Source organism: Manduca sexta, chromosome 15 (assembly GCF_014839805.1).
Source record: "Manduca sexta isolate Smith_Timp_Sample1 chromosome 15, JHU_Msex_v1.0, whole genome shotgun sequence".
NCBI classification, from domain to species: domain Eukaryota; kingdom Metazoa; phylum Arthropoda; class Insecta; order Lepidoptera; family Sphingidae; genus Manduca; species Manduca sexta.
Window position 1 is genome coordinate 6474984 of NC_051129.1, and position 20000 is coordinate 6494983.

The 20000-nt window shown below is 34.3% G+C and overlaps 1 protein-coding gene across 1 annotated transcript; it reads right to left on the reverse strand.

Moving 5' to 3' along the window:
• Nucleotides 1–3796: 3796 nt before the first annotated feature.
• On the reverse strand, nt 3797–19909 carry LOC115451849 (chromobox protein homolog 3). The gene is made up of 6 exons (XM_037438894.1): nt 19492–19909; nt 18183–18326; nt 6658–6801; nt 5796–5942; nt 5586–5710; nt 3797–5506 (listed from the first exon to the last, which is right to left on the reverse strand). Exons 1-6 carry the CDS (start codon nt 19753–19755, stop codon nt 5482–5484), a joined length of 849 nt encoding a protein of 282 aa, XP_037294791.1. The 5' UTR covers nt 19756–19909; the 3' UTR covers nt 3797–5481.
• Nucleotides 19910–20000: the final 91 nt, after the last annotated feature.

The window sequence follows — 20000 nt, forward strand, 5'->3', positions numbered from 1 at the left end:
TAAGATATGATATGATTATGTCAAATTAGAACTATAGAAATGTCATTATTATAAAAAAAGCATGTGAGACATGTAACAAAGACATTTTAGGCAGTTAATTAATTACTAATGTGTGCTAACATGGTGGGTCATTGTGTGCAGGACAAACTTTCCAAACCGTCTTATCATTAAGGTAATCAGATACAGTATAGTATCCTTTACACATTAATTCACGCTTAACATAACACTTGAATTATAGGGGCCAAGATGGGGGTCGTCGGCAGTCAACAGGGTGCTGTCCGCCCTTATTGCGCGCACTTTATAGTGCCTTTGTGTGCGACCTTTGCACATTTTCGGTCGACTCCTGGGATACCTACCTACAGTCTTTCGGTACGCGGAGGCTTCTCAGATCAAATCTGGGCGGCCCTTCGTCGGACCGTAAGGCATCATAGTCATGTCATAAGTCAAGAGTCAGTCGCCTCTCGAGAAGGCTGTGCGATAGTAATAAAGGGTCTCTCCGCGACAAAAAAAAGGTTATAATGATTACAACGCACGCTAAAGAAATATACATGGGTACAGAGATACTAGACTCAATAAAATATAATTATAAAATCGGGTAAAAAAAGACAGAATTCTACCTTTTTATATTTTTATTGCCAATTCCTATAATGTAGCTTATTTCCTAAATCTTATAACTATATACAAATTGCATAAAAGGGATGTTGGTACACCAGCCTGCATCTATTTATTCATAATTTGTAAAGGTTTGTTGCATAACCGATTTTTATTAAAAATAATATTTTTAATGAATGTTAATAATTTGCTGCTATAAACATATATAACTGTTTAATACATAGTTTTAAATGAAAAATAAAAGTGACAACCACAAACATCAAACATTCGTGTAACTTATTCTATATTTTATTTATAATATAGGTCTCCGAAAAAAATATATATGTAATATTTATAACACGGAGAAACAATACAACAATTATAATTAACATTCAGTTTGAGATGTCAGGAATCCGTCCGTCAATATCCTTAGGAATTCACAATGCAAACGCTTTATTTGTAGATGCCAAAATATATAATAGGGTATTTGACTATGTTTGACAATCACCCCTAATACCTAATTTCAATGGCTAATAACTTGTAGATTTTTCACCAGATTTCTTGTTTTAGAATTTATACCAGGTACATATCTTATAAAAGTTATAATTAAAAATAAGTCAAATACCCTATTTATAATTTTATCTGATCTACTTAAACCTAAATAGGTATTTAGTTAGATGTTCAATATTTAGGATTTCAAAATAAACTTAATTTTTCTACATATAAGTACTACATTATCTACTACTGATAATAGAGTGTACCTATCTGATCAGACGAGCAACTAGATAAAATACTTTGTGTACTAATCATACTTTTTAGACATCTTTGCACTTTATATAACATGAACTATGTACATAATGTGATCGTCTTCGGCAAATCTTAACTAAATATATTGCGATGGATAATACATACTTATGTTAAAATATTTTCCAAATATTAAATAAAAAAAAATATTGGTCAAATTTACCTGGGTAGAATCAGTTTTCCATTAAATGCATGAACAGACATGATAAACAGTAAGTAATTACTTTTGAATAAAATATGTTGGCTATGAAATTCTTGCGCACACAGGGTTGTACTTCCTGTGCTCATATCTACTTACATACATACCATTTTTATTACAATTACTACAACACAAAAGAATTTAATAAGTTTTTGTTAAAATTTGTTGGAACTAGAGTGACTCAAGGTCTACTGTCCACAGAAGCGTACCTTCAGGGACGCTCCAAAATACCTCGTGCAGCTAATGCTGCCCAGCGTATTGACCTCTGCCCACAAGGCGTATTACGCGCGCTTTTCAATCATTTGTAATAATACCGTTGCAAGACGAAGACATTATTTTGGCTTATTACTACGTCCGAAGTCATCGAAGAGAACGATTCATTGAGCGCATCCATATATTATGTAAAAAAATATTAACTGTGTTGAGTTTGTTCGTAGCGGCAAGAGAATTATTAAAGAATGATAAACACACCAGATACAATATATCATTCTGATATATTGTATTTGGTATAAACATCAGAATTTATTGTAAAACATAGCACCACTACTACAAAAACAAAACATCGATAGGTATGCGAGAATATGTCTAGATGAGATTTTACAAAAATTAATGCGACCACTCGATGTACGCTCCGGCGTAAACATACGGTACGATAGGAATCATGAAGCATGCACGCAGGTGTACATTGGGCATATAATGACGAATACGCGTCCTTCAAGCTACGCGTCCGTGGACACAGTCGACCTTGATCGGATCCCTTCCGTTGAATGTGTCCGAATGCGAAAAAGCAAACAGTTTCATAAGTACTCTATGAAAATATAGCGTGAATCTTAAACTCTACTTACTTTCTTTAACAAAAGCCACTGGACAGAAAGCTTGCGACAAGAAATTAGCACAATAATTATTTTCATTGAATTTTCAGTCAGGCGGTTTATATTAAATATATTATGCAAAATAAAAATATAACAAATATCGATTCTTAACGAATTGTTAATAAGTTAGCTTTCATTCCTGTCGGATTTACTAGTTGTGGTAATTTTGTCTTAAATTTTACTCATATGCAATTTTAATTTTTAGATTAAAATTTACAAAACTGCGCATTTATTTGGGTAATATATCAACAATTTCATGTAAAAACATTTACTTACAAGCTAGTCTGTACCTACTGTTGTCCTTATTAAAATCGATAAACATAGATCTTTATTTCAATAATAATAAAAGGTTTAATGGTAAAGAAGGTAAAAGTGATTTGTCTACTGATCACTGTAGATATTACATTCTTTTTATACTGCACTTACTATTTTAATTATAATTTATTGTGCCAGGTAATTATTGTATATGAAATGACGGTTGAAAGGTTAACTGACCAGTTTCTTAAATTTAAACTATAGATTATTTCATCCACGAAGACGCGCCCCACTGGGTACATTCCTTAATCGCATACAGTACGATTGAGCAGCTAGAGTGCATACGCATAGTACGATGGATACAGTAGGGGAAATTTCAATACCGCGTAAGTAACGGTATAAAAATATAGAATTATCAGTAAAAAGTTTAGTCCATTAAGTATCAATTTAAATTATGACGTTTTTGTCACTGACGCGATATTGCACTATCTCCGACGATAGGTCTATCGCGAGGTCCGCCATGTGGAATGGGGGCGTTTGGAGAATTCCACCACGGTATCCCCTGCCTGTCGTAAGAGGCGACTAATAGGGGCCACGAAGGGGATCGTCGGCGGGCAGCAGGGGGCTGTCCGCCTTAGTGCATTTCTGTGCATCTTTGCACATTTTTCGGTTGACCCCCGGGATGGACGGCAGTGTGTAGTTGGCCTCACGCTGCCGTAGACGCCGAGGGCGTCCTTCGGTGCGCGGGGGTTTCTGAGCCCCCCCCCGGAAATAGGAGACGGGCCGCAAGGCGGCACCGCGCAGGGGCGGCTGCGGTCGCAGACTAGAAACTTCAACGTCAGAGGAAGCCCGCAGCCGTCCCTAATGCGCCGAAGAGGGCCACCGCGGAGTTTTAGCTGGTAGGCCGTGCATAGGTTAAGTTGTATATGGGGTTAGGGACTCGGCCCGGCGGTCGCCCGAAGGTCACCATCAAATCCGGGCGGCTCAACGCCGGGCTGTAAGGCACGGTTACCCCAGCATAACCGTTCAGTCGCCCCCCACGAAGGCTGGGCGGTAGTAACAAGGGACTTTCTCCGCGAAACAAAAAAAAAAAAGTCTATCGCGAGACAAAAATGATACGATTGGAAATATGCTCTACTCCAATTTTATTATTTGTATTCCGCGCGGCTCCGCCCGCGTTATAAAGTTTCCCGGGTATAAAAGTCTCGCTACATATTTTCTCGAGATAGAAAATAGCCTATGTCCTTCCCATTTGGTTAGTTTTTGACTTTATATCGTTCAGACAGGCAGATAGGTGCGGAGGTGGACTTCGTTTTATAATATACTTTTTAAAACTTTTTAAGAGGAACAATTCTGTCATTCATGATTGTTGCGTAATATTAACCGTTTACGCAGCGCACATCACGGAAGGTCACAAAAGGAATAATTTTAATTACTGATCAGTTCCTATTAATCATAGCGTGATATAAAATCACTAATAGGATATGATATATTTTACGAAGGCCTATAGCCGTCGTAAAATATTATTACATATTTGGCTTTTAAGTATAAGATAACGTATAACAGGTTGAGATATTTTAGAGCCAAGATATTTTAAAAAATAGCATCAAATAACACCGCGGTCAAAAACCAGTATAAATCATTATAGTTGAGTCACTAAAAAAATTTTGTAATTTGTTTGCAATAACTGTTGGTGCACAGTGAGTTTTATTGAATAGGAATATTGTAAGAACAGAGGAATACTGTAACTGTAAACACTTTGTTACTTTACTATGTTTCTTTGCATTCGTTTAAATTGCTTATTTGATGTCATTTTGACAAAATAGACCTCGGTTTAAATCTCGATCGAATTTAAAATCATTTTTAATTTTTCGCGCCAAATTGTTCATTTCTGAGTAACCCATATAATATATGTTAAATAATTTCTGGTTTTTAGTGATTTTTCAAGGCGATTTTATGTTTTTATTATTTTTTTTGTTAGTAAGAAATTAGCCCAACAGAACCACCGTAATGAAAATCATCAAAATCTTATTCGCTTTTGTAAATTTCTGTACAGTATCTTTAATTCCAAGGTCTCATGCCAATGAAATTAAAAAGGTACATATTTAGTCCTAACGAAATCTAAAGCAAAATTTTCAGTCGTTAAAAAAACCACATCTTTTAAGTCTATTTAAAATTACAATAAGTAGTAGAGCAACTTTCGTGACGAATCAATAGGTTTGCGCAACGTAGATCATAAAACTCATGTACACCGAACCGCTCGCAACTCGCAACTGAAACTTGGGTCAATGACCTTGCCCCGCTCCACTCGAAAAGTGGTGGGGTGAACCTTCGTGGATGAAATGGTCTATATCTGAGTTCCTTAAAGAATCAAAAGGAGAATGAACAATCGCTTATTCTAAATATGTATATAACTCAATATACTCACCTAATACAACAATGTATTAATGTAATAAATTCTGCCATAGACTAAACTTAGCTTTACAACCGTCGAAAAAGTTTTATACATCAGTAAATTATAGTTTCTTTGAAAAAAAAATACGCAACATATAAATAAACAGGTTTTTACTTGCTATGTTACAAAAAAATATATTCAAAAGATTAACTAAATACTATATAAATACTTCATAGAACACAGAATGACTCTATGAAAACATTTAATATGAAACTTCTTCACATATAAAATAAAAATACCAATAATATGCATAAAATCACATATTACATCCAACATAAAGTTTTGGTATAATGAGAAAAAATCCTCTACTCCGCATTGTCATAACGCACTCTGTAAAAACAAGGCATAAAATATTATTATTTTTTATTTTAAAAATTGAAACAGCAACGTCACATCTCAAATTTAATACCTTTGACGCTGGCCACGTCTTTTGCTTAATCGCCGACCCGTTGTTGGGTCTTGTAGTGTGAATCTGTTAGTAGCCTCTGGAGCCACCCTTAAATTTCGTGAATCCATTGAACGAGCGTTGGAAACCTAGAACATGTACAATAAAATCAATTTTCCAACTGAGTAAGACATATATAAAATATAAATATGCAGGTAAAATGTAAAAATAAACCTTGTCCATAAATTTTTTAATCAATTCTGGGCAATTAAGGTTGCTCTCTGGTTCCCATGAATCAAACTTGCTGGACCATCCTTTCCAATGAATTAAAAATTCTCTTTTGCCATTTTTCTTATGATGCACTTCCATGATGCGTTCAACCTTTAATTTAAAAAATATACATTATATATTTTTTCATCATTAATTAGAATATATGCAATGGTCATCATTTATCAAGTATTGTACCTTTATGTATGATCTAAACTTATAGAAACATAATTAACTATGCGTAGCAATTCGCTGTTGCGTTTTACATGTTAAGTACGATGGGTAAGTGAGATTTCCGAAATTAACACACACCCTAATTCCTATTCCGATCCTTTGATGCCCATAACACATGAATGATTCTTTTGATAAATAATAATAAATTAAAATCACGTGACCTAAATACTTATGTGGCGAACTGTGCTATAAAACAAGATATGTCATCCAAGTAAACTTTCAAACAATTTTTTACTGTATTACAAATTCGAATATATATATTTAAAAATTGATAATTTTAAGTCTGTAATAAATCTTGTGGTTATAGCTTAAGGTCCATTTTTCATACATTTTGTTTCACCTTTAATCTGGGTAACTAAACAAGTATTGACAAGTAAAGAATTTAAATTCACGTCTAGTTAGTGATTAGTTCTCGCAGTTGAAAGAAAAACGTAAAAATAATTAATATGCATGGATATTTCGGCCTTTAAAATTTCGTCGTAATCAATTTGAATTCTTTACTTGTCAATACTTGTTTAGTTACCCAGATTAAAGGTGAAACAAAATGTATGAAAAATGGACCTTAAGCTATAACCTTAAACGAACATTTACTTACCTCATACTCAGCATTTTCATCGTCTTTGCCATCCCATTCAGTTTTGGGTCTTTTACTGGCAGGTTGATTATCTTTACCTTTTTTGGCTTTTCTTTTAATTGCTTTCTTAGTAGGTTTGCTCTCTTTGTTTTTAGAATTTTCTTTCTACAATCAATTTTGTTGTAAATAGATGACAATTCAATTAAAAATAAATAATTAGAACTCAACAAATATATATTTTTTTAATCTTTATAATTTAGACCTACCTATATCATTTTAAACATTGAAAAAATAGATAGGACACAAATGTTGGTTCCATTAGACTTGAATCGTAAGACAGTTCGTAGGCTGTTTCTTTATCTAGAAAAAGCACATAGTGGGACTTTTATCCCGGAAAAACTATTTTCACGAGGCGAGCAATACCTAACTTAATAGAAAGAAAAAACTATACGTAACATGAAGCTAATGAGCTTCACATATAGTTTTTTTTTTGTAACCTAGGACGTTGCGATTAGGGCAATCGAAACAAAAATCTTACCGTCGAAAACTAGACTTTAAGAAAAGCATGAGAATGTCGCCCAAGAAAGTTTCCGTGCCAAACGAAGTAGGCGGTATAATTGTCGATATCATGCATGCCAGATTGGTAAGCTCGCATGCGGCCTAGGAGACCGTCGTGTGGCTCAACAAACAACACATTTTATATAACATGGACATTAACGGGACAGAGGTGTAGTGGCTGGATTCTTTGTCGGATCGTAAGCGGACTCGAACGTGAAAAATTTTTGTAAGCAGCACACCGTTATTTACCCACTAACCAGATTATTGCTCAATTCATCAGAGAAAGGAAGAAAACCACTGCAGAATTTTGGTATTTGAATCAGTCAGGGTAAATTTGTATATTTAGGAACTATAGAGATAGAATAGAAAGTGGATTTGAACTATGATAATGTGTAGATCTTGCTATGAATCATTTTTATGGATATTAATCCATAAAACTTTTTGAGAACTCTTATTTAGATGAATATACCAAAAGTGGCCAACTAGGCGTCAACACACAATAGAGCAGGCAATGTTTTATTATTGTTACGTGCTGGGGTTCGAGATAAATAATGACAATATCGAATTTTCATGAAAACACCAATAAGCAATTTATTAGCACTAAACACACAAAAAAAAAAGCGGCAAGCGGCGATAGCCTAGTTGGGTGTGGAACGGACTGCCTAGACGAATGTCCGCAGGTTCAAATCCCAAGGGTACACACCTATGACTTTTCTAAAATCATGTGTATTCTTTGTGAATTTATCGTTCGCTTTAACGGTGAAGGAAAACATCGTGAGGAAACTTTTTTTTTTTTTTTTGTTTCGCGTAGAAAGTCCCTTATTACTACCGCCCAGTCTTCGTGGGGGGCGACTGAGCGGTTATGCTGAGGTAACCGTGCCTTACGGCCCGGCGTTGAGCCGCCCGAATTTGATGACGACCTTCGGGCGGAGTCCCTAACCCGAGTGCAACTAACCTATGCACGGCCTACCAGCTAAAACTCCGCGGTGGCCCTCTTCGGCGCATTAGGGACGGCTGCGGGCTTCCTCTGACGGAAGTGTCTAAGTCTTCGTCCGCAGCCGGCCCTGCGCGGTGCCGCCTTGCGGCCCGTCTCCTATGGGGGGGGGGCTCAGAAGCCCCCACGCACCGAAGGACGCCCTCGGCGTCTACGGCAGCATGAGGCCAACTACACACTGCCGTCCATCCCGGGGGTCAACCGAAAAATGTGCAAGGATGCACAAAAATGCACTAGGGCGGACAGCCCCCTGCTGCCCGCCGACGACCCCCTTCGTGGCCCCTATTAGTCGCCTCTTACGACATGCAGGGGACACCGTGGTGGAATTCTTCAAACGCCCCCATTCCACAGGGCGGGATCGTGAGGAAACCTGCACATCTGAGAAGTTCTCTATAGGAATTTCGAAGGTATGTGAAGTCTACCAATCCGCACTAGGCTAGCGTGGTGGACTAAGGCCTAATCCCTCTCAGTAATAGAGGAGGCCCGTGCTCAGCAGTGGGCAAGTATATAATACAGGGCTGATATTATATTATTTATATAAACACACAATACTGCAACACTCAATTACATTCACTTCACTACACGGTCAAACACAGTTCAGTGGTCGCTTTGAAGTTCTCTTCAATCGCGTTCTAAACAAGAATGACGCTCACGGAAAAGAAAAGAAAAATCTTTTCTTTGTTCCGTGGAGACGCGGAGGCCGCGTGACCCCTTTTACACCAGGTCGCATGATCTATCCATGTCCGTGGAACATTCATGAAAGATCTGGAACAGTCGGGAGACACGACATTCTGAGAACATTGATATCTTCCGAGAACGTTCCATCCCCGAACGTGCTACGTTCGAGTAGTCCCAGTTTTCGCCACAAGATAGCGCTGTTATAGGCGAGTGCCAGTACATTCGAGTGCCAGTAGATTAGTCTATCATTATTAGCAAATATTTCATTACGATAAGTCCAACTCAGATCTTCGGTTCGCTTCCAAAAAAGAAGGTTCTCAATTCAATTGTTTTTATTTATGTGTGTATGTTATGCGATGTCTCAGGCAATTATTAACTGATATTGATTACTTATTTTTTGTGTTGTGTTTGGTAAAGCTTTATGGTGGTGTTATTTAATTTTCATTGTAATCGGACATTTTATTTCGAAAACATAGCAAGGAATTTGACAAAATATTGTGCCGACTGTCGGGTGGCTCATCAAGCACTCGTCAGTCGATACCCTATTTGAACGCCTCTCCACTTGCGATCAGGTGCAGAGGAGTAATTTCTGTGTCCTTAAAAAATATTTAAAGATCAAATAAAAAAAATAGAAAAAAAATCATTCCACGTATTAAATTAGTCGAAAACAACACGGTTTTACTCACGTATAAAAAGTAGTCGGAATCGCCGACCAGTTTCGACCTATTAAGTAGGTCATCCTCGATCATCGATCAGTGATCAAGAGGCCTCCGCGACGCGACGTCCTCTTAGCACTCGCCCCTGAGGATAACCTACTTAATAGGTCGAAACTGGTCGGCGATTCCGACTACTTTTTATACGTGAGTAAAACCGTGTTGTTTTCGACTAATTTAATATGTCTCGCGTAAGTTTTAATAATATTATTCCACGTATTACTTTAAAGTTAGGCCCTTATTTAGATGAATCAACTATTGCTGGTAATAATCGTTCGCAATAATTGCTAGGAAAAATGGTTATTTGAATATCTGTCAAAAGAGCCGTATACGTCAACGCGGGCGAGAAGGCTTAAACAAAAAACAAAAACATTTTCAACGGAATATTAACAAAACTGGGGCATGATTCCCTACGACAATGCCAAACTCGTAACACGGTGTGTTTTGTTAACTTCGTGTTATGAGTATGTAAGGGTATTTTGTATGCCAAATTGACATTTCATGGACACGATTAGGTGTGACCAATGACTAAATATAAAGACAGGCCTCAAAAATTAGCTATATGAATAAGTTATATTTATGTCAGGGAAATCGACGCAGAATTGTCAATATATATGTCTATCTCTTTTACTCAAAGCTTATTTGGAACGCAACAAAAAAAGATAAAAATAATTGCTTTCTTCGCATATGGGACTATTTCGTTTACTTCAACACACTGGGACCTCCTTGCGGCAGAAACGCCATTTGTTGCAGGCGAGTCAGCAAGTACATGTAGTGTCAGACGATGTAAACAAATCTTCATAAATATTGAATTTAAAGTAATATAATCATATTCTCAATTGTTCAGTGTGTTTATTAGTGTATTTGTTAAGTTTCGAAAATGACTCAGTGTTGTGTGAAAGGATGCAAATCGAATTCACGCAAGAAAGACCCCGAAATATCTTTTCATAGGTTAGTAACTGTTTTTACCGAAAATTAGCAAATATCTTTGTATATTTACTTTTTGGATTTGTTTTTATCAATTGAAATGATATGTGGATCTGGTTTGTTAAGCTTTGGACCCTTTTAGGCGTGATTTATACACATTAAAATCATTATGTTTGTTTACACACGAGCTTAGGGATGGGTGGGTGGATTTATTTAGAAATTATTGTTATCGATATTTTAACAGACGCCCGTTTATCAGTTACGGTTTTTGTCTTTGAAAGAATGTTAGAGCACACATCAATATTGTATTATCCAGAACGACAAACTAAGGGAAATTAGAATATTTTTTTAAGATAACCAAAAAATTTAAAAACCAAGGCAAAATGAATTGAGAATATTGAGCGACGTGATTGAAATCCTACACCAAATACATATTTCTTTACATTTTGAGAAGATATGCATAAACCACACGTTTAATTAACGCGAGTAAAGATAACTGTTTTCCAACAATATTCCAGATAAGTAAAATAGTAATGATTATTATACTTCACCTAATAGTAATATTACTTTAATATATTGCTATGAATAAAATTAGAATTGTTACATAAAAGAATAGATAAACATAAAAGAAACAACATAAAGATGAAATGTAAGATATATTTTTACAATTGGCGGTCTTATGTTTCGAGCAACCTTTGCATGTACGGAAATAGATACATAATCATATTGTTGTTATTGCAAATAATTATTATAATTGATTATCTTAACCACCATCTTTACGCTCATTGATTTTAGTTTGCTGAAACATGGTTATGTTTCTCGATCAAAGAGCATAATAATAAAATAAAATAAAACCAACCAAATAATTGCTGACTACGCTATCTTATTCCATTTATCATGTATTAAGTAAATATGTTAATCTGTAACTTAAATTTTTAGCAAGGAATAGTGCAACATACAAATATAGATCAAACACAACTGGATGTTTGTCACAACAGGTACTGCTTTCTTTAACAATTGTTACTTATAAATCAGTTTCAGTTTGTTTGTTTATATTATGGTTTGTTATATTTATATTATGGTAGAACCTAACCCTTTTCGTATTTGATCTTTTTTGGGCTTGTTTGTCTCTCTTTTAATTCTTCGATGTCGATACAAAATTTTCGGTACTAGCATATCACTATTGTTAGGGGCGGAGTCGGCGCCATTATATGCATTAAATGTGCCGCATGTCACGTGACCATATTACCCATCCTCTATACTCTTTAATCATTGGGTGTGACACATCCGCCTTACGGGCATGTTACGAATTGTCAAAATAACGTGCGGCAATCCAGCGCGTCTATGCGCGTTTAGACAAATTAATTATTTAGATACAACGACCGTATAATTTCTATTGATAGTATCCTCTTTACATCGTGAAAACTCAAATATAATATTCTACCTTAGCAGAAACCAAAACAAATATAAATCCTAAATGATCGAATAAATATTCAAACATATGTTTTTGTATCTTGATAGTCAAATTTGTGTTATGGACTCAGCGGTGAAAAATAAGCTACTTTACTACTGGCAACCCGACTTTTGACAACAATTGAGGTCAATCAAGTTTATTTTTTATTACTTCGATGTAATATTTCTATTAGTAAATAGATAGGCAAACAAATATAAAACACTAATGAAGGTATCTTTTAAACAATATGTTTTCTTAATTATGTAGATTACAATTAATACTTTGAAATTGGTTTGTGGTGAATGTTTTGTACCTAAAAAGTTTGATAACAATAAAGATTATTGAAGAAATTTTTACTAGTTATACATTATTGTTGTTATAAGTAATGGGTATAGGTTATTAATCTAGGGCTTAGCCAGGTTAAATTCGATATCAAAATCTTCAAAATGTGAATATCGATCCAGGGGAACAAAGCAAAATTTTCATGTAGGTAATCCCAATAATTTTACACAATTACAAACAAAAGTATGTAATCATGTTAAATCTAAAATTGTTTGTACAAACACTTTCTTTTTTATTTTAGGAGACCAAAGGCATCTTACATTGAATACTAATGTTAACAAAACTGATAATATCAAATGTAATAATTATTTCAATTATTGGTGGTAAGTCTGTTATATGTGAGTGTCTGTCTTTATAGTTATAAGGTGTCGACGGCAATGTCTATTTCTCTAGCCAAGTTAAACTGTGTCTATGCACTGATGTGTACCAGTTTAAAGGAAATTGTAACTAGCGTAATTACTTTTCATTATAAGACATAAAATCTTTCTCTCATTGTGAAAACTATTGTGGAATGTCACACAGTGCTTTGCAATTCAAAGTTCCAGATAGTATTGTAACTGTTTATGGGCGGTCGTATCGCTTATCATCAGGTAAACGGCATCCTCGTCACTTTATTTAACTAAATAAAAAAAAAGAAATTGAGTTAATGCCTTAACGATTTTGCAACAAATGTTATGATGGAAGGTCCATAGAATTCGTCTTAATATACATTATTAGCGCCAATTTAGCACAAACTACATAAGCACAACAGCATTTACTCTTATTCATATAACAGCATTCGTGTAAAATCTTCTAATTCGTAGCATTAATATATCAATTCAATTCAATTTTTAAAATGTGGCTTTAGTAAACAAATCAAGTAAATAAGTCTATGACATTGACATTTGACAATCATTTTGAAGTAATATTTTTTCGTTTGAAAACAATCACAGTCTACAGAAATTTCTTTAAATTATTTTTATATTCCTGTCATGTTTCTTACATTTATGTATATACAAAAATGGGATTAAATAAAGTTTGGCAGTGATTTATTCGAGTTACATCATTTAAAATCACGAATACAAACAAAAAAAGCCTTTTCAAAAAAACCGATACTTGCCGATTCGAGGGGATGAAATATTTCTGAACGCATTAACACATCGTAATATAAAAAATATTAAGCATAGACAACCTATCGTATGGCATACACAATACCTATTTTTCAATTACTCATCGTGGCGCGTGTATGAAACGCGTTTGTGTTTAGAGCTTGTTTTGACAACACGCGTTTACGGTGTGTTATCGCGAGTGGCATAGGGAATCAACCTACTGATTAAGAGCGTTTACGCATCCGCGCGCCGTATGTCTCAAAAACAGCACTTTTCGAAGGGGATAATATCCATCAAAACATTATTTTAAAAACATATGAATTAGTAATCATTATAGAAAATTTTGTTGTCTAAATAGTTAGTAGAGCAAATTTTAAGATTTATTGAGTATTTGTAAATTCTTTAATGATTACTGAACAGAGGTTTTCTTATTTGCGCTTCGAACGTCTATTTCGAAGCTCAAAATATCTTAAACCACTAAAGAACATAACAATACGTTATTTTTATCTAACTAAAAAGATCCTGAAGAAAAAAGTTATTAGAGAAAAAATATATTTTTATGTTTAATTCATGAGAAATAAAAATTCAAAGAATTCGAAAATTTCAGAAATGTTGGTCATTAAAATGATTTTTTTATATCACTATATCTTAATTAATTGAATATAATATTGAATTACTATAATAGAAGAACTTCCCCTTAAAAACATACAATTTAAAAATTCAACAAAATTAGTTCTGTTATTTTTCTATAAATATTTTAAATACCACTATAAAACGCAACGCACAAATCGTTTCAAATTAGTCCGCCTTGAAGCTTTCTAGAGAGAGGACGTATCGCTCGTCGCTCCGGCCAAACTACAGTCGACCTTTGCTGTGCGTAGAAAAAATAGCCACGTGTATACAGTGATTGCCACATCTTAGTACTTTAGTAAGTAAAATATTTTTTTCTTTGATGAGTGACAATAATTTTAGTAGTTACTATAAGTTATTATTATGTTTCAGACACAATGGGAAGTAAAGCTATTTCTAGGTAAGAAAAGGAAACGCAACAACGCTGAAACTTCGGCTAAAGCAAGAGCTAAAAGGTTGGTGTACTAATGTTATAACATGCGTCTGTAGTTATGGTTGTTTTTTTACTCATTAAACACTTGAGCAACAGTTACTCAAAGGAAAAAAATGGAACCCTAAGCTAAAAACTCACAAAGCGGTATTTACCCGCGCCCGCCGCAATTACGGGCCTGCAATTCCTAAAGCATGCAAATATATGTCAAAAATCAATTAGCCCATTGAAATGTTACATGAGCTTTGCATTTTTTAGAGGACGCAATTTTATTTTTGGAACATGTGCGGGGGGTCAATACAAGCTTAACCTCAAGTTTGTGGGGTCGCCACCATTGTTCCCTGGCCGCCATCATGGAAAAAGGGGTGAAAACACTTTTTTCGCGATATCTCGGAAACTATGCGTCTTACATAAATTTTGTAAAGTCATAATTTGTAGCAAATTGTTTTGCCTACAAAAATGTTTATATTACTTTTTGCCCTAAATTAAAAATTAAAGAAGTTATAAGCAAAAATGTGAGAAAATGTTTTTAAAAGTTTTCTTTTTTGCTCTATAACTTTTTTTCATATATTTTACAAAAAAATTACCTCAAACTAAATTGTAATTGATCTTTTGAGGAAAATTGTTCCCTATATTTTTTTTTATTTCATTCATTTAAAACGCTGTTACAGCGCTCCAAAGTTTACCGGGTTCGTCAGTGCTCATGAAAATCCGGTCGAAACAAAATGTTTAACTTATTTTTGATTTTTTTTTTATTGTAAATATATTCTTACAATTTTTTTGTTAAATTCGTACAACTTTACTTATTTATTCCTAACTCTTTTCTTTGCCATAGAACTTACCAAATTTAACTTATCGAATGTTATGCAGGTAGAAAAGGTATGAGTTACCATTTGAGGACAAAGGGGAAAAAAACATATTTGTAGGCAAAATAATTTGCTATAAATTATTGCCGTTTCTTAACCACGGCGGGCGCGAGTAAAAACCGCTTCGTGAGTTCTTAGCCTTATAGGATCACTTTGCTGTACCGTTGTCAAAATGTTTACAACTCGCCAAATTACTCAGTGCGCGAGTTCCACTCGCACATGGCTGATTTTTTTTTTCATTTTGCATAGGTACGCTTACTTTCAAATAACAAGGTTTTTGTGTTCACTGGTGCCCACTGTTAAGAAAATTCAAGTGACGAGAGACGAAATCCTATATCTTTTTCCTTTTTGAACCTTAGAAATAAGGGATTTGGTAGTTTATGTAGCTAGTGAATAAAACTACTAGTAGTAGTTAGTATACCTATCTTCTTAACTATTTGGGCTAGTTTAGGTTTACACGCTCACATTTATTTTACATACGAGTATTACTTTATCCTGACGTTTAACCCTGTGCAGGTTTGGCGTCATTATACTTGTATAAATTAAACGCGTCTAGATCCATATGCAGTTTTACTTAAGTATGTAATGTTTGCGTAAACTTCGATAACAATAATAGTATGTTCTATATATTTTTTTTTTATTTTTAGGTAATCGAGCCTGAAACTACACTCAAAATAAATGAGGTTATTAAAAGCCGCAAAATTATAGATTTTCAATATTTCTTGGATCAAATTAAAACACTCAATAACCACAACAGAGCAACAGGTTGTAGTATCGAACATTTACAATTATTGAAAGAGAATAAAGTTTGCTTGCAGTCAACATTTTTAATGAAGTGTCATATGTGCAATATGGAATTTAAGCTATTTACCTCTAAGAGATATACTGATAGTATGGACGTATATCGTGGAGCTGTGAATGGAGCTTTGATGACTGGATTTGGTAGATCAAATTTAAACGAACAGTTAGCTTCCACAGATTTACCAATATTAACGCAAAATGTTTACATGAAATGTTACGACGAGTTAGCTAAATGATTGAAATCAACTGCAGAGGACAGGATGTAAGAGACCGCTAGGGAAGAAACTGATAAAGCTGTTGCCTGTGGCGATGTAAAAGACGGTATTCCCATACTTAGTCATAGCTGACTGCTGTTGGTCGAAAAAAAAGTACAGAACCAATTATTTTGCTTCGTCGAGTGTCGCAAATATTATGTAAAACTATGGATACAAAACTGGTAAATTGTTATACATGGATGTACGATCGATCGATTGATGATCGATGTCACTGAGAAGCACTACCTAGTACCTATTAAAAAAAAACTATCCAAAAAAATATAACCAACTTCCGAAAAAAGAAGTCTTTTATTTCTCACTTTTTAGTTATACACCTAAAAATGATATCTCATTACATACACCTTCGGACTCAAAATATAAATTCCAATATGTAATTTCTAATGACTTAATTAAAACTTTCAATACGCTAAATATTAAAAACTGCAGATCTATGGAGTAATTATGTGGTCCATTATAAACATCGTAGCACAGTAATTTTCCTCTTCCTTTCCTAAGGACATGGTAATTTTCCTGATTTATTGTCTGATTACGGAGTTTTGGTGCCTATCTTTCGGCTTCATGATGAGCTCCACTTTACTAAAGGGTACTTTCTAAATGCAAATGCTTAAAAAATTTAAGCATTTGCATTTACTTAGAAAGTGAAAACAAAAATTTGTAAAATTGCCGTTAAAATTTGTTAAAAATGTTTTTTTTTTTTATAATTACAAAATGATACATATAAACTATTTAATGAAGAATTCTTATATATTTAATAATAGAATTCTTCATGTATCATAAATTATAAGTTACATTCCAATTACTTAGATAATTAAAGCGAAATGATCAAAATTGGTTGGTCCGACTATAAAGATAGCCGACGCGCTAACTCTACGCACACAGCTACGCACCGTTTTGTGTGAGTGAATTTTGCGAAGAATTACCTATAGTTGACTTCACGCGCTGCACGTAAACGCTCTTAAAACTTGTTTAGTTTAGTCAACATTCAATTAAAAATGTTTGTAAAGAAATTTGAGCCTGCCAATGAATACCAAATAGTTCCGCAAATCCCACGACTATAAATCCGCAACAAGCGGAACTGGAAAATGTCGCGTGATGCGTGATTGGAAGCTCTATGTTACCCTAACATAGATACGCGGCACCGTCTCGGTGCTACACGCATTTCGGCCCATCTCTACAATGAGAGGCTAAAAAGTTCCCGAACTCGAAGATCACTCTTGGCTTTAAGGGCAATGCGAAACTTAATCTATTCCTACCTTATAAACGGTGCGTGTGAGATTGTTTTGTATACCTAGTAACACGTCGAGTAAGGCGCCAAATCAATATTTTATTTACTCTTACGACGCAGCATAATCGGCATTAGGTGCGTTGAAGTAGTACTTGCACGGCGCGGCATATTCGACACGAACACCAATGAAGTAGCACGCGCTTCATGTCAAAGTGGGTGCTACAAGCACGTGGTAAATACGGGCATTTATATCAAAAATGCAACTAGTGCATTCACCAAACTGATTTTAATTGCATGTCATGATAATGGCAAACAATGTATATAATTTTTCAAATTGGAAAATATCACATTTATGTTGCCTGAGCTGATAATCCCAAATAAGTATGCTGCTATGTAAACTATCACCCTAATAAAGCCTTTGGTGAGAAAGTGGTCATTATGATGGTCATGAAGCTAAATTTTTAATCAAATTAAATAGTGAGCGCTAAAAATGAATATAACTAAGTAGTATAAACAATTTCTCAAAATAAATGAAAAATATTATCTTTGTATAAACAAACAATTACCTCCTCATTAAATTTGTTGATAAGTTCTGGGCAAGATAGTGTATTCTCTGGTTCCCAAGTATCACTGTCAGCCGAATAACCCTTCCAGCGGATAAGATAGTGCAATTTCCCCTTTATCTTCTTTGAGTCAACAATTTTTTCCACCTGAAAATTATAGAGTAATCAACGATGAAGAAAATAATTCCAACATGAGAACCTATTTGAATTTGCTAAATAATTTCTTTACATTCATATCAAAACACTTGGTAAAAAAGGGAGTATTAAAAAAAATCATAACAAAAAGAAAACACAAATCCAAAAACCACTACAATCAAAAAAAAATTGAACTTTATATATGGAAATATTAAGATATATTTAAAACACCAGCAATGTAATCTTCCTCCCAATTTGTATTTTTATATCTATATACATACTACCATTTGTTTGTGGCTCCACGCATGTGAATGAGTTTTTCAGTAATCTGTAGCTAATTTAAGTCAAACCTTGTTTTTGCATATTTAATTGTTACTTAGCTTAGTTGGCAATTTAAATTAGGCACACCCTCAAAAAAATATTGAATATACATATAAATTTTGTTATTAAACTGTATATGCATAAAGCTCAATTATTTTTTGGATTATAGTATGTTTGGAAGTTGGTTATTGTTTTGTTAAAAAGTTTTTATCACACATCTAATTGAACCTACACACATTAAACAAAATTATATTACACTGTATTTGTATATTTAAAAAAAATATATGTTAAAAACAATTTAAATATGTATGTACCAATAAAACTATTACAAATGGATTAATAAGTTTAATAGAATTGCTGTTTAATAAACCATGCAATTGTGTGATTTAGCAAATGTATGATTGCCTTTATTGTTTTCATAAATTTATACTTTCCTATCACAATGTCATTAAAAATTTAAATGATATTTATGCATGAATACATGTGTAGATAAAATGAGCAAATCCAAAGAATATCTCTGACTTTGTGGACAGAAACTTACATGACGTAGAAATAGACGCGAACCTGACGGTATCAACACGAAAAACATAAGTCTAAAAGCGGCGCACAGCGTAAAAACCTCGAGTAAAAAAAAAACAAAAATTTGTCCCGCCTCGGTGTTCGTAAACTGTCTTTCACAAATAGATTAGGCGCTGCGCCATCCATAAATGTAAAAATAAATAGTACCTTCAATTTACAATCATAAACAACATTTAAAACAAAAACAATAATAACGTTTCAACTATGTAATTTACAACTTTCCCTTCAATATTTTTATTGAGAAATATTTTGGAGGCAAATGCAGATAAATACAAACCTCGTACTCTTCTTCGACGACATGCTTTTCTTTTCCAGACTTACGTTTCTTGGACTTGCCTTTGCTCGGTCTACCTCTTTTAGTCTCTTTAGATATATCCGAGGAATCATCGTCGTTTTGGTCGAGACTATCGTTACCTACAGAGTTATTCTTCTCATTGGAGTCGGTATTACGTTCTGTATCTGTCTGGTCTTCATTCATTAGTGAACCATTTGTAGATGATATCACATCATCATCCGTACGATTCTTCGATACTTTCCGCATATTGAATTTTGGAAAATACACAATTATGCAGTTTTATACAATGTATTCACAAACAAGCAACAGGACACAAAAGGAGGGAATAATGATGGCTTCACTTGAGAGTTGAGACATTTGGTTCTTTTAGTGATGTAGCCGCGTACCTAGCGATGCTAAACGATAGCGTTTAGTCTCAGTGTTGCCAGACGACTCAAATGTGTTCAAGTGTCGAATGTGAAAATGCATTATCAAGCCATATGCTATAAGTA